Raw genomic sequence first — 16330 nt, forward strand, 5'->3', positions numbered from 1 at the left:
TTTACAAGTCTAATGTGTCGTCACTATAATCAGCAATATGTTGATTTTTCATCCCAGCACTCCTGGATGAAGATAAACCTGGGCCGGAACTTAAGAATGGACTGTGCCATCTAAATCCTATTTGAACATGGGTCCAGGAAGGAAGGCAAGATGTTGGCATAGCTGTTGAGTTGAAAGCCCTGCTATGCCATCATATTGCCATCTTTCTCTCCCCTTTGCAGCAAAAAACCCAAGTTCTCCATGAATATAACTGTACCTGTTTACACTGAGAAATCTTCCAGGGAGTCCACTGTCTTGTGCTCTTTGTAGTGTTTTTGGTTTCATTTTTGTTTACATTTTGGCCATTTTGAACTCTGTGCATATGTGATAAATGTAATTTACAGTAGGGCTTAAGTGTCAGAAGGATTAGCAATATTGTCTACAGTTACAGTTAAAATGATCTGCCTGAGTGTGAGGGGGGAAATGTGTCGTTTTTGTCACAGTGGGCTACAACCTACAGGTTTATGATACAGTTAGGCTAATTACTACATTATTATGAATGCAGCAAATGCATTGTTTACTCTGTGTGTGAATGTACCATCACAGATGTTCTCACAGAAGCTTATTACAGTGCACAAATATCATGTGTTGCTATTAGCATAATGATAATGAAATAAGGCAAAATGACAATTTAAGGAGACTGAAGGCTGCAAATCTTTTTTTTTCTTTTGTTTTTTTTTTTTTTGCTGAGGAATAAGAACATGTTCAAAATACTAGCTAACCCCTTATCCAGTGGTGGAAAGTAACTTAAGGACAATTTGGAGGTACCAGTACTTTACTTGAGGTTTTCCACTTTATGCTTTGTATGCCATTACCTGATAGAGAGAAATATTGTACTTTTTACAACACCACATTTATTTGACAGCTGGAGTTACTAGTCATTTTTTGGTTTAAAAATGTATTTTGAAACATATACAAAATATATATAAATTTGTCAAATATAATGCATTGTTATAGATTTATGGTAAATGGACTGTACTTGTATTGCGCCTTTCTAGTCTTCCGACCACTCACACACTACATATCACATTCAGACACTGATGGCAGAACTGCTCTTCAGTAAAAAAAAAACAAAAAAACAACTAATCATTCACACACACCCCGAAGGCACAGCCCTCGGGAGCAATGTGGGGTTCAGTGTCTTGCCCAAGGACACCTCGACATGTGGACTGGGGGAAGCCGGGATCGAATCGCCGACTTTCCGGCTGGTTGACGACCCGCTCTGACACTAAGCCACAACCACGATGTGCTCAGCTGTATATAAAATGATTCAAATTTGTTTCCTCTTGACCAATTTCAATATTACAATGTTGTATACACATTAATGTATTTGTAATATTAAACCAGTTAAATAGTATACATGTATATGATTATGTAACACTCTGAAAGCAGTCATTCTGCATATTGTTCACTTTTAGTTTCAATACTTTACATTTTGGTGTTTGTACTTATGTACTTTTATGTTAGTTACATTTTGAATGCAGGACTTTTAATTGTAACACATTTACATTGATTTTTTTGGTGCTACTTTTACTTAAGTTAAAGATAGCCTATATATATTTCCACCACTACCCTGCACCCTGCCCCCGTTATTATTCTTGGTCCCAATACTATCAACTCTGTATGTAATGCAGCCTTGCTATTGTTCACGTAATATTGCAAATAATTCTCATAAATTAGATTCAAGAGCTGAAATGAAAGGTCTATTTTGTGAAATTATTTTTCACTATCAATAGTGTGTATAGGTATGTGGATGTCTAATTAAATTCCATTGAGTGTTTATTAATTCTAACATCAACTCATTAATAAAACATAACTGTTTCAAAATATAAGCAAATTAGTATGTGTACAGTTCTGTTTTTTCTTTCCGTCCTCTTCCAAAATCACACGAGGCTTTAAAACTTATATTTATAACATATATTTAAACATTTTTCATGTATGAGTTTTATTTATTTATTCATTCATTCATTTCTTCCATTGGTTTCTGGTGAAATTTTAACAATACCAATATATCACCTTAACAATTTTAAATTCAAGTTCAGTTAAGGGTTTATTAGTTGCAGCAACATAATAATCATTTACATTAAAAAACATTTTCAATAAAACTGTAAACTAAATGGTGAATTAGCCTATAAACTGACTGGCGTGACTAACGTAAAACACCGGAGACGGTTGTGTTGGTCACATGATCAGCTCTCCTGGGTCATGTGACTTCGTGACGTAGCGTGTTTGCCTAACCTGCTTTCATGCTGCCTCCTCCTCCTCCTGTCTGTTTTCATGCCCATCCTTAGTTTAGAGGCGGTTTGACGGTTTGAAACACGGGGAGTATCACATGAGAGCTGTGAGGTAAGAAGATATAACTGTCGCCCACCAAAGCAGCCCTGTTGAAGCTGTACGGTATTGTTCCTCGCTTTTAAACATTAGCTTAGCTTAGCAGAGCTGCTAGCAGCCTTGCTGCCAAGGTAAATAACTTGATGTAACAGGTTATGAGATTCTAGCCATGCTTCCAGCTTACTTAGTAAAGCAACGTTTAAATTAACAACTTCTGTGGTTGGTAAGAAGTCGTTTAACACTGGTATAACACGACATTTCCTTGTCGGTGTGTGTTTTTCTTTGATTTCTCTTGATGTTAAACCTTGGGCTAAGTAAATTAGGATAGCAGATAGAAATCTAACTTGGCAGCTGGGAGAGAAACATGTAACGTCATATATGACTTTGTTTATCCAGGCTTCACTGAGATTGAAAATCTCATTTATAGGAATGTCCTGGCCAAGATAGCAGCACCACATGGAACATAACATATGATGACAGGTTACAAAACAACGACTTGCAATGATGTAGATAAAATATGTAGTTGTAAATGTACATGTTCTATTTCCCCACCACCCCTGCTGCTCTGTTTCAGTAAGAGGCAAGATTATTTCTGACACTTTACCAAGAAAACTTGAGAGGTTTTCACAATTTTTATGTGCATACACTCTACAGCCATTTTGATTTGGTTGTGTCATAGTATACATGTCGGTTCAATAATGGGGATGGAAGGAGTGAAAGCGTTTATATATAAAGCGTAAATATATATATATATATATAATACATTTGTGAGGGCAAGATATCCTGACTTTTTAATCCCTACTATGAGTCAAGTTCCAAAGTACTGGGTCCTATGTTCCCCATAATGCAACCAAAAGCATATTTTTATCTGACCCTTCCCTGCTGGTAAACACCCATGTCATTATTATAAGGGTCCCTTAAATTTATTTTGAATGAAGTGGGCCATTTTTCAGTTGAAAAACAAACTTGTCTGTGCTTTCTTTGTGCTTTGTCTTTGCTATTTCTGTACTGTAGTTTCTTGTTACTTATCGGCCAACATATATGCCAATACTGATATATCTGTGATAAGTTAAAATATGTCTGTAGAAGAGAGATAGATAAGGTATTTGTTATAATACATTTGTTTTAGCCTACTTATTTTCTACATTTACAGACTGTGCAAGTACACAACACATAAACAATTAGTAGTTTTGTTTGAAATATTCCCATATGTGCCTGAGAGGTGTCATGTGTAATGTTAAGCTGATGGTTTGACAGAGATGAACAGTGAAAACTTCAGCCTGAGTGAGAAGATAGTGTCGCCCTCCTATATTCGACAGGGGAGCCAGGCGCGTCGTAGCCATGAGCAGCTCATCAGACACTTACTGGAGCAGGTAAAGTCTACAGCTGCCTTCATGTTTCCTCACGGTCACTGCAGATTCTTCCACTTTTCACATTATGTATGTTGCAGGGTAAGTGTCCGGAGGAGGGATGGAATGAAAGCACCATAGAGCTCTTCCTGAATGAGCTGGCTGTGATGGACAGCAATAACTTCCTCGGCAACTGTGGTGTAGGGGAGAGGGAAGGTCGGGTGGCATCCAGCCTTGTGGCAAGACGACATTACAGGTTCAAGTTTGACATTAACTTTATAATGTTTGAATGGAGTCACTCTGCATAATGTGTCTAGTCTAAAAAAAATACAAATTCTACAAATTTAGCAAACAGCCTAATTATGCTAGATTTATGCTTTTATCCATCAGGTTATATACACTTTATCAGCCAATCAATATTTGAGCCCAACCAATACTGGATTTTTGAGGCCGATATTGATATTTTTTGAGAGTTGAGAAAAAAATCTGCTAATGATATACATCTGTTGTTTTACATAAACGTAAACATTTTTGATAAGGATCCCATGAATTTAGTTATTAAATTGAGTGTAAAAGTTCATTGACCGTTAACCTTGGAAACAGTAGTTTGACCAAATAAAAAATGTACTAGCTTTTTCAGCCAACATAAACATCAAAACAGATTAATCTGTGATAAGGTCAAATTGTCTGCCAGGCTCTACTCAACATATTACTGAAGTATATTCAGAAGTTCTTACAGATCTTCACTAGTGACCAGTGACATATCAGATCACTGTTTAGGAAGTTGTTAAACGGTTCCTGTTGTGACACTCAGCTCTTTTTAATGTAGGTTGATCCATGGCATAGGTCGGTCAGGTGACATTGCCGCTATTCAGCCCAAAGCTGCAGGATCCAGTCTGCTTAACAAGCTGACCAATTCTGTTGTGTTGGACATCTTAAAGCTCTCAGGTATGTATTTCTTATCATTCAAACTAAGGGCGTTATATTTGAAAGAACATGCAATATTTGTGCGAAATAATGTTTGAAATTTTGTTACTTTTTAGCCACTGAACAGTTGCAAAAAGAAAACCTTAAAGGGTCACTCCAGTGATTCAGTATTGCACGTCCATGAAGTTGGGGGACTCACAAGTATCACTAGTATGTGGTGAGGCCCCGAAATCGCAGATCTTAGAGTGCACATAATGCAACTCAATAGAATCTTTCATTAGACCCTCCCTGCCTCCTAAGTGCCCACTTCTTTCAAACCCCACACCTTCAGTTTGTAATGTAGACTTTCCGTTAGAAGTTTTAAGTCCAAAGTCTAACCAGCAATAACTCTGATGACATCATCAGGTTATTTTGTCAAACTTGGAATGCCCATACAGAGCAGCAGAAGACATAAAACAGAAGTTTCTACAGGCTGAGTATTAGTCCTGGTGAGGAGTAAACTGAACTTTATGTGTAAAATTGGTGCCCCTTTTAATTCAGGTTTTTACTTGGAGGTGTAAATGGAAAAAATATAAGCATGCTTTGTACTTTTGGCAACAGGTGTCCGGAGTGTGGCAAGCTGCTTTGTAGTTCCCTTGGCAACAGGAATGAGCTTGACTCTTTGCTTCCTCACCCTTCGTCATCAGAGACCCAAGGCTTGCTACATCATTTGGCCTCGCATCGACCAGAAATCCTGTTTCAAAGCCATGATCACAGCAGGTGATAATGTCTGTCACCTTTACGTCTTGTTCACAGACTAGATTGTTGTTAGAAATATGGCAACAGATTTTTGGGGGGACTTTTTCGGGAGTTTTTGACACTCCAAAATTCAGAAATAGTGCCACGTAAAGTGTCTTTGTTGAATATAACTATGTGATGACAGACTAAATCTTTGCACTTTTTGTTGTCGTTTCTCCCCTGTGCTACTTAGAAGAGTGTTTCTTCTTCGTAGAAACACACACAATCACACCCGAGGGCTTTCGTTGTCTCTTGCTCATATCTGACTCTCTCGTCAGGCTTTGAACCAGTGGTGGTGGAGAATGTCCTTGAGGGTGATGAGTTGCGGACAGACTTGGAAGCAGTTGAGTGCAAGATCAAGGAGCTCGGAGCCGAAAACATCCTGTGTGTTCATTCAACAACGTCCTGCTTTGCCCCGCGGGTCCCTGACAGGTAAAACAAGTTATCATTTTCCCACTTTGGTTTTTCCAGATGTCACGATAGTTGATTTATATATACCAGTAAGGATTACATTGTGTTATTTATTTATTTAATTATAGGTGTAATTTCAAATAAACATGATGTGAGCTGTTTAATTTGGCCCACGGTGTGGAAGTAGAGTTTGTACCATTTATGAAAGTACATTTGCTATCTTGGCTTGTAGGCTTGAGGAGCTGGCCGCTGTGTGTGCCAAATATAACATTCCCCACATAGTAAACAATGCATACGGAGTTCAGTCGTCCAAATGCATGCACCTTATACAACAGGTAGGTAGCACTCGTCCCCAATCCATGTGTCATTTGCATTTTAGAAGTAGTGGAATGCTTGTGCTAGTCATCACTTTTACAGTAATTGCATGCGTTTTCTTTAATATGTCTTTCATCAGGGGGCTCGTGTTGGAAGAATTGATGCCTTTGTACAGAGCTTGGACAAGAACTTTATGGTTCCTGTAGGTGGCGCCATAATCGCAGGTTTTGATGAGTCCTTCATACAGGAGATAAGCAAGATGTACCCAGGTGAGTATTAACAACACTATGGCTGAGCTATGTAAAGTGAAATCATGGAGGTAATTGATAAAATAATAGATAAGTGGATGTATGTTTATGTATATGCATTTTCATGCAATTTGTATGTATGTATGTATGTATGTATGTATGTATGTAAGTACAAATATATCAGTCCTGTTTTTCTTGATGTATTAATGTATTTTTTACTGGGCTTCACTGTATTGAGGACACACCTTTTTTTTAAATTTTATTTTTGAAACTTGTTTTTTTGCAATTTGATTGCAAAAATTTTCTCTATATGACTAGCACTTTTACATTTACAACTGTTAAAGTATGATGAGCTTGGGGATATGAGCCCAGTAAAGACATAATTAATGGAGTAAATTAAAGCTAGGGTAGGAAATTTATTTCAGAAGCATTTTGGTTATATTTGTTGACCTACAACAATGTTATCTTTACATCCTGACAGCAATCAATAAATCAAATGCTCTGACACAAAAATGAAAACAATCCATTATCTGTGACTGTTGCAGGACTATAATAAGCATGCCAATGTGATACAGGAGTTTTGATGTTGATACTAGAAGAATTTTGACACTTTAGTTTGAGGAATATTTATAAAAATTTAAGTAAATCTACATCCTTTCTTATATTTAAAAAAAAAAAGATTTAAAGGATAAGAACGTAAACTTTCTATATTTTTTGTTATTGTCAACAAATCCAATGGTGAGACCAAAACCCACAATGCGTTAGTCCATCTCTCAATACTTCTCTACCTTGTCTGTTGCTCTCAGCACCAAGCCCATTATTCCTACTAAAGAAAAAAAGAACAAAAAGGCTCAGTGATTTCTACAGTACTTATTAGCATATGTTGCTCAAAGAGGAGCAAATAGTGTATTTAGTTGGGACTTCTGATTGGGTGCGCTTGTGAATATTCACAGTGTTAGGACGCTGTATGTGGGATTAAACTACAGTGCCCGTGAACACGTCACACAGTGTGTGGCTCAGTGATGTTTTCAGACAACAGTGGAGTTCAATGGCACAAAGGAATAAGCTGTTCATCAAGATGTTCAGCTTTGGCTATGATGACAATAGGAAAAATATAGAATATCATCAGACTTACCCTTTAAATCAGGAATCTGATCAAAGAATGCGTAAACAAAACTAAGAATCTGACCAAGCATTTGATGCCAGCTTGTGATACATGACATTTTTTGATACTCAGTATTGAGATTCGATACCCAGCCCAAGCCTTCATCCATGGCTATACAGTTTCAGTTTTCCGTCAGGACTCATGCATTCAGAGAGAGAAAACTGATACCTGGTCTGCCATAGACATACATGAGATGCTTCACCTTTACAGCCACTGATGCTTCTTTTATTGTTGTTAAAAAGTTAATGTGAGGAGTGGATATTTATACCTATAATATATATTACAGGTTTGCACTCAGCAGACTCTGTTTAGTTTCTATAACTGCTTAGCAAAGTCACTTCTTGGCCTTCTTCGTCCAGGTCGAGCATCGGCCTCACCTTCCCTTGACGTCCTCATTACCCTTCTCACTCTGGGAGCCAGCGGCTACAAGAAACTCCTGTCAGAAAGAAAAGTAAGAGCATGCACACATCACCTTTATAATGCGAAATATTTTAATATATTGGTATAAATACACTGCAGCAATGTCGGTCACGCATTGGAGTTGGTCTGAATATGTTTCTATGCGTGCTGTGTCAACGTCTTTCCCCTGAAGACTGAAAAAAAAACACAGCTTACATAAGTTGTATTGAATTGCAGTGGATCACATGCTATAACTGTGTGTGTAGCTCTTTGCTTACCCGCATTCTGGCTGAGGAATGTGATTTGAGCGAGCAATGAGCTTTGTACAGTAGAGGGAGGAGTATCAGAAGTTTCAGAAAGCATCGCCTGGTGGCTCCCTGCTTTAAAGCAGGGTTGCTCACAATGCAGCATCCCCCTCTTCAAATGGTAGGCACTGCAGCATTCTCTCACCTCTGAATTGCTGTACCATAAATGTACTGTAAATGCGCTGGACTATATCTGTTTCGGGTTGATGCTCAGACCTCGGGAAGATTCAGAAATAAATGACTCTTCTACATCTATATCTAATTTTCTGACATGCCCTGTTAAAATCCTTCGAGAATGCATTGCATAATCACAATCTAGACCTAAACTTAAAAATGGATGGCATACAATAGCCCAAATGCCATTAGTGTGAAACTGACTCTGTAGCATAAGTATATATCTAGGAAATTCCTCTGGCCTCTTGCATGACCCGACGCCATCAAGGCTTATTGATTTCTCTTGGTCCACCTTATGCATAATTAATGTACAGGACCAGTTTTCCATATTGTCTGCAGAACTGAGTGATTTCCTCACATCCCCCCCGGGGTCAGAAGCTTTAAATAATTCAGACATTTCATCTGTTGAGATTCATTTACAGCCTCTTTTAACCACTTTAGAAAATGTCTAGATATTGAAAAGAACCAGCAGATGATGTGGTGTTTTTTGTATTTTGTTTTTTTGGTAAGGACGGGACTTAGTCATCACACACACACTTATTGTCTGCAGAGTCGTTGCCATGCACTCTCTCCACCACTTGCACCCCTCCTCTCTAGGGATGATAAAGTCATCCATTGTTATTAGAGAACAAGGGACACTTAGAGACACTTGACATCATTGAAAGGCTGTTTGTGTTTGACTCATGACAGAGAAAATATTTTCTTTCTTGATGCTTTCAAATTAGGAAAGTATGAGTCAGCAGATGCTGACAGACACACACACACACACACACACACACACACACACACACCCACTGTTGCAGAGAGCAGATCCTTTAATGTGCAAGGCTACACTGGGGAATCTGGCGCTAGTGGCCAGCAACAAAAACACTGCGATTTGTTGTTGTGCAGCTTCCCCACTTGGCCTGGGCTCATAAGATCTGCGTCCAGAACTCCATCACCCTTATTCAATCTTCCACATACTGCTTTGTGACTCTGAACTAAACACACTTTGTCAGCATTATTTTAAACATGTGGATGTTGAAATCTCAGGATAAAAACATGTGTTTCTTCCTCTCCTGCCTATCTAATTGATCCCAGAAGTGGATGCGTGACGTGAGTAAAGATCCTGGCCAGAGATGGAGAGGAAGAGGACACATTGCTTGTGCTGAAACTTGGAGGGAAAGGCTCACAGTCAGGCAGGCAGTGGAAAGAGTAGAGGAGGAAGGGAGGGGTTTGGACATAGACCGGCCTGCTTGTGGATAGATTTGCTTGATTAGCAATAAAAGCAAAGCTGCTGCTAAAATAAGGCTGTGGCAGAGTGTAAAAGGAGCATTGTGTTACTATTTATAGTTCTTTCGTATGGCCCCTGCTCCCTCTAGTTCTGTCTCTCCATACCTCTTCTCTGTGTCTGCATGTCCTGCAGGAGATTTATTCGTTCCTGGCTCAGGAGCTGAAGAGTCTGGCCTCTGCACACGGAGAGAGATTGCTTCACACCCCACATAACCCCATTTCACTGGGTAAGCTCAATGTACTGGCTACAGACCAGCAGGTCTGCAGACTGTGTATTTTGTTCATGTATGGGGGGTTTGAGTAGCGAAATCTTGGATATTTAATGTAATCATTGTGTATATGTGTGTTGGGTGTGGCACCTCTCTCCTCCAGCCATGTCTCTGGATGTTCTCCAGGCCGAGAGCGACAAGGCAGTGACTCAGCTGGGCTCCATGTTGTTCACCCGGCAAGTGTCAGGAGCCAGGTATGAAAAATGTCTGGCCTGGAAATGGAAACATGGGGAGGGGACGGAAAACGTGGGTGGGTGTGTCCGTGTGTGTGCTGGGGAGTGAGACGACGTGTGACAAAAGTCAAAAAAGGGGCTTGTCCGCCTCCTCCTCAAAAATTAGGGGATGAGCTGTGTGTTGCCAAACAAAATGGCCAGTGGAAATCAGCAGTCAGCACATGGATCTGCTGAATATGGTGGAACAGAAACTACTTTAGGTGAATAGACTAGCCGTCCTATGAGGGCCGCCTCCTAATTTAACAGGATGTTTCCATTACGATCCACAGAGCGATGTTGTCTCCACTGAGACAGCAGGCACAAACTGTGACGCAGCTGTGAAAGCCATGTTCTCACTCCCACTGGTAGTGTTGTTTCTTAGCAGTAGGGAGGAGGATTTGTCAATTCTTCTTTGTTGCCTTCTGCCTCAGTCACTCATGGCTGCCAAAACACAGAATTTCAAGTTGGAGGCAGCTTTTGTTTTTCCAGTTTTCCCTTCAATAGTTTTTGACCAAGCATGTGAGCCCATCCAAATATTTTAAATATCCCGAATGAATGATTTATTTTGGTCATTCTGTCATGCTTGTTTTGTGTTGTTCAGCTTTTAATGCGCTCATGGCTCATTTGCTTTAAAATCAAAGAAATAGCCTCCACACTTCCTTCCTTCCTCTCTTAATTTCTTTCAAGTAAACATTTTTCCATTGTCAGATTGCAGAGCTTACTCAAATCATTTATCCTTGTATCTCAGTAGCATACTTAAGGTTTAAGGTGTATGCTTCAATGACACACATTAATCTTTATAATTTATTGCAGTATATGATAAACGTTTAATAAATGAAGTATTTTCAGTGCTAACCATGAATACTGTGCGATGGATGTATTCACATTAACAATGAGCTATTTTCTTATCCAGCAAAACAGATTAATGGAGATCTACATTTTATTACAATGCATTTCTCTACCATAATGGTCTCTCTCATACACATAGTCCTAATAGCTAGCCAGCAATTGATTTCACATTAAAGTGAGTCTAAACTGTGCTGACAGTGGTGAAACCCTGCCAAATTTCAGAGGCAAACGCATTGTTTACGCTATTGTAGACCACAACAGCTCAAAAGCAATATCTCGCTTCTAATATCCACCTCTGAAACATTTTGGTTGTACGTTGGTAATACAGCACTGCCTTGTGTCTCTCATTTTCTGAATGAAGCTTTTAACTCTGCAAAGACAACAAAAGCCGACTTACAAGGTAAACCTTTCTTGTATGAATCTTGGAACTCAAATTACAAAATAAATATATGTTTTCGAAGTCTTTGGCCAGAACTGTGACATGCTAACTGGGCCAAGTATGACCTCCATTCAATAAATCAATATTAACAATAGATCATATGACTTGAATGTGACAGGAGGGGTCGCTTGTAATGATGAAACCACAGAGAATTTTCAGCCCACTCTTCAGTTCCCCTCAGTTCAACAGAGGTTCATAGCGACTTCCAGCTCATTGTTTTTAGTTTTCGGCCTACAACTTTATTGTTTTAGTTTATTCTCACTGCTCTCATAGTGTCATTTTCGGCAGCCGCAACAAGCAGCTCTTTTTGTAGCAAAAACAAAGCTCTAAAAACATAATGTACGCTACCTGCCCAGCACCAACCGGCAGACAGACAAGGTAAGCATCTAGCTGGTGAACATATTGGAGCATTTAGCAGCTAAAGAGCCAGATATTTCTCTCAGGATATGCTGGAGACCAAAACAGAGCTAAAAGGAGAGTAAATGCTGGACTTAAATTCGTCAGGTGGCCAGAAACACGACTCCTAATGAATGTTAATGTTGCTCTGTGTCTGCTGGATGTGTAAATAATTGTTTACAAACAAGTCCACCACATTAACTTAAAAGTTGATAATATGTCAGTGTTGTGTTCTCTGCTTGTTTTTGCTCCCCCCGAGTGGGTTATTGTTATTGCTGGTTTAATTTTACGAACTTAACGCTGAAATCCTGAAAACACAGCGTTTACAGTGAACTATACATTGCAATAGGACATTACACACAGTAGCATTTTCTGTATAACTGAGAAAAGATCATCTATGAAAAATTCTTGTAAGTACCACTTTGAAGTTTTCCACAACTGTTAGAGTAGACAGTTTCAGAGTCAGAGTTGTGGGCTGAGGGACTCCTATTGAAACCAAAAGAGTAAAGTTTGTTTGCTAATGCTTAGTTTTACAATGTTACATTGAGTAAATAATCCAAATAGTAAATATTTTAATTGCGTGAATAGGGCACTGCCTTCATTACAAATTATTTCACCACTCTTTGTAAAAGTCAAATTATTTTGTTTAAATAATAGTTGTTGTTGTCAGGTGAATAGCTTAAGGTTTAGCGGGGTCATAGTTGTAAAAAAAAAAAAAAAAAAATTCTGGTTGTTTCCCAGCATGTTAAATAATCATTGCTGCTCTACATTATCCTTGTTTTTCACCCATGTTTCCAGGGTAATACCGCTCGGCAAGGAGCAGACCATAAGCGGACACACGTTCCGCGGCTTTATGTCACACTCGGAGGCGTACCCCTGTCCTTACCTCAATGCTGCCTCAGCTGTGGGTATCACTCGTGAAGACGTGACACTGTGCATGAAAAGGCTTGACAAGTGCCTGAAGACCCTGAAGAAAGAGGGAAATGCTGCGAAAAGTAGTTCCCCAGTACTTCCATCGTGCCAGGAGGACACTACTGGATAATGACTGAGCTGAAATAAGAACATTTTAACAGACAAAGTAGACAAAGTGATTTCTGCTTGGTTTCAGCCCTCTGCTGCCTGCACTTACTTCTTACCTGATGTGTGTGTGTGTGTGTGTGTGTGTGTGTGTTTTGAATGGCACTTGCTGATCGATTTTCAATCCAGACATTGACTTAAACTCTGCAGCAACAGCTGGCGATGAAACTGGATGCAGGTGTTCATTACAAACAAAAATGACGGCTGATTAATCCTCTGTGAAGGTGTGCTAATAAGTAGATATTGTAAGGACACAAGCTGCATGCAAATCCTTCTCGAGCATATGGTTGTTCACTACTGATCTAAAATTAGACCAAAGCGTCTGCAAAGATGTATATGTTGAAAATGCTTTACTTTGTTATGGATTTTGGACTCAAAATAGGTTATGGATCTACCATTTACAATGGCCTTTACTTCCTGTGTGTCATTTTTCTCAACTAAAGCCATCTAAAGCCTCCACAGTGCCATTATTGGATGAAATATTCTGTTAATTAGCCAGGTGTTTAGTTTGAAAACAAGGCTAGAATTCTGTTTTGGGAAAACATTAGGATTTTCCACTCATTGATATATGAAATGATATAGCTTTATAATGTATGTTGTGCCATTTCCTTTAGCAAAGGAAATGTTCACTGTTAGTCTCAGTAAGCATTGTATGTAACATTACCAATTTAAGAGATATGTACAGTAGCTAACTGTTCTACTGTGTTCTAATGTTATACAGCGTAGGATGAATTTGGATCATCATTGGTCAGTTAGAATTTCACCAGGGGAATTGACCTTTAATCACTCAAGTCTTCTCCCATGTTTGCAAATTTCAGCAGTTTTCCAAAGTATTTTGTCTTATTCCCTCTGCTCATTAGGAAGCAGAGCAGGTAGTGCCCTGAGGCACAAAAATAGACTCCTACTAAAGCCTCACTGACTGACTGACTAATCTATATTTCGATACCGCACTGTCCCAAGTTCTTCCTGTGCCCTCCACTTCATCTGCTACGGATTATCAGGGTCGATTGCTCTTTGAAAAGCTTCGGACATGTGAAGTAGATGTCACTGCATGTGGATCTGGAGTTCAGACACTGCAATATACAGTCAGCACGTGCTGGTTTTTCAACTACAATTAGTAATGCAGGTCTGAATGCATGTGTAGCAACAGCAACAGCAGAAGCAATCCACCAAGCAGCCTTTGGAAGTGGGCTGGAGTCAGATGGATAAGGGTGCTGTATCAGCACTCTTCTACTGTTCCCAGGCTGTACTAAACTATTAACAAAATATAGTGGAAAAACACTGTGCACTGTGACAGTGCTGGTACAGTGCAGCACTCTGAAAAGCAGAATTAAGAATTAATCAGCAGTAGAGGATTTGACTGATTCTGCGTGTGGAGCGCTACATTTGGTTTACAGGAACGAAGCTGGCTGCCTCCTGATATGCAGAGCTGTTGAGCAAATGTTGTTTTCCTGTCCAGAGAGAGAGATGCTTTGTCTTTTTGTCTTTCTTTTCTCTCTCCATTCCTTGTCACCAGTTTGCTAGGTTTTCTCATCTTTTGCTGATGTTGCAGAGATGCTGGCCAGTTTTAAAGGACCCCCCTCTATTGATCGAGTGCTGCAGTGTGTAAATCAGAACAGGGCTGAGAAACTTGCACAAGGCATCGCAGTCTTTTTTCTTTTTTTTTTATGCAATCCAGTTATCATTGTGATTGTGTCAAGCATTGCAAAAAGGAAACCGCTCTGGCATATAAAACAGTAAAGATTATGGTTAGAACAGGCCACATTATGACCCAAGTATGTTAGCTTATCCATCAGCATTTAAGTGTTTTCTCAATCTTAAAATGGCAAAAGACACTTGCAGCCTCTTGTTTCCCTTAAACCCAAAAGATTGTTTACCTTCATTCCTCCTCACCAAAATAGACTGCCTTTCAAAATATTCCTCCTGAATCTGCACGCCACACGCTCAATCATAAGTCTAAGTACCCCAGGGATGCTGCTGGATGACAAATGGCCCTTCGCTCCCGGCTCTCAGTAGCTGCCAGGCAGAGTTCAGTGATAATGGAGTGCCAGAGTGGCACGAATAGGGCCATAGATTAACAGACTGTTACCAAAAGGGCCACAGTTTACCAACAAAATTTGTCGTCTCAGCTTCTGAGTTACATAATAGTATTGGCCTGGGCCAGTATTTATCTTACAGCAAAGAAAGAGTAACCTCAGTGATCACATGATTAAACATGTGTCCAAGCAGGAATAGCCAATCAAGTAGGCGTTTGTTCATTCTTTAAAAAAAAAAAACAATCTGCAAAACATATATAATTAGAATTTTTTTTTAAGCTAGAAAATTGTCTGAAATGGAAACAAAAAGAAAAGCAAACTGGAGAACAGAGCACCACGTTGACAAGTAAAATAAAGTATATAAATTAATAAGATAAAATTGAAAACATGTAAAAGTTCAAATTAAGTTTATGCATGTTTGATTTAAAAAAAAAAATTAATCATCTTGTCAAAACCAAATTCAGGGCATATATGCATAATCAAACTAAATTTGGGCCCTAAATTGCATCTCGTTTATGTAGCAGCCAAAGAGTCTAAGGGTGCGTTAAGCTGGTATTCTTCCTCTGGCTAGTGACGTTGGCAGATTCAGAAATATTCTAGAGGAAAACAGATTATGTGAACTTTGTGATTTGGGAAAGTGGAAAGTGAGTCCCATATTTTTTTGTGTGTGATACAGATGAACAACTGGAATACTTTTTTTTTTTTTTTTTTTTACTTTTGAGATGTGTAAATTTGCTAATTTTGTCTCAAAATCCTGGAAAAGAAGGCAAGATCGATTATAGAATTAGTATTTATTCTTGTTTTAGGTAGACAATGAAGGTGTGATGATTTGATTGTGACAATTACTTGAATTCGCTTTCTTTTTTTTGTACTATTGTTTTAAAAGTGTATATGCTGCATTCTGGATCTGGTTTATATGAATTTGTGGTGTCTTGTAATCCCATGTGGGCTGTGCATAGATTTGCATGACACAATAATAAAAAAACTCATTCTTTCATTCATTGTAATCAAATGCAAATACTATAGCAGGCTAAAACCACCCTATTCTGAATTATTAATACTTTGTCTGAAACACATTTCAGACAAAGTATTATTATTATCATTAGTACAGGCGTGTAAGAGGCCGCTGGAGCTCTTTTGTTTTTGTTAATAGCTTTTATTCTTAGGTTTTCGAGTAGGAGTGAAAGGGAGGATTTTTACTTTCATCTTTCACCTAAGTCCAGAATTCTAGCAGTTAAATAAATATGATCCCCTACCTTATGCTGATGTCGACTCTGTACATATACTGCATACATAGTGTGTACTTTGACTGCATATGCAACCACTCAGATCAGCCGCTG

General features: G+C 38.9%; 1 protein-coding gene across 4 annotated transcripts; it reads left to right on the forward strand.

Moving 5' to 3' along the window:
* Window positions 1-2214: 2214 nt before the first annotated feature.
* On the forward strand, window positions 2215-15987 carry sepsecs (Sep (O-phosphoserine) tRNA:Sec (selenocysteine) tRNA synthase). Of its 4 annotated transcripts, XM_044183797.1 has the most exons (13): window positions 2215-2385; window positions 3628-3743; window positions 3821-3975; window positions 4549-4667; window positions 5247-5405; window positions 5702-5855; window positions 6067-6169; window positions 6289-6418; window positions 7922-8013; window positions 9846-9939; window positions 10085-10175; window positions 11404-11442; window positions 12676-12803. In XM_044183797.1, exons 2-12 carry the CDS (start codon window positions 3630-3632, stop codon window positions 11408-11410), a joined length of 1218 nt encoding a protein of 405 aa, XP_044039732.1. In that variant the 5' UTR covers window positions 2215-2385; window positions 3628-3629; the 3' UTR covers window positions 11411-11442; window positions 12676-12803. The 4 variants fall into 4 exon arrangements, with proteins under 4 accessions (XP_044039732.1, XP_044039730.1, XP_044039729.1 ...); XM_044183795.1 differs by lacking the exon at window positions 11404-11442 and having other exon boundaries at window positions 2216-2431; window positions 12676-15987; XM_044183794.1 differs by lacking the exon at window positions 11404-11442 and having other exon boundaries at window positions 2216-2385; window positions 12676-15987.
* Window positions 15988-16330: the final 343 nt, after the last annotated feature.

Source organism: Siniperca chuatsi, linkage group LG22, assembly GCF_020085105.1.
Source record: "Siniperca chuatsi isolate FFG_IHB_CAS linkage group LG22, ASM2008510v1, whole genome shotgun sequence".
NCBI lineage: Eukaryota > Metazoa > Chordata > Actinopteri > Centrarchiformes > Sinipercidae > Siniperca > Siniperca chuatsi.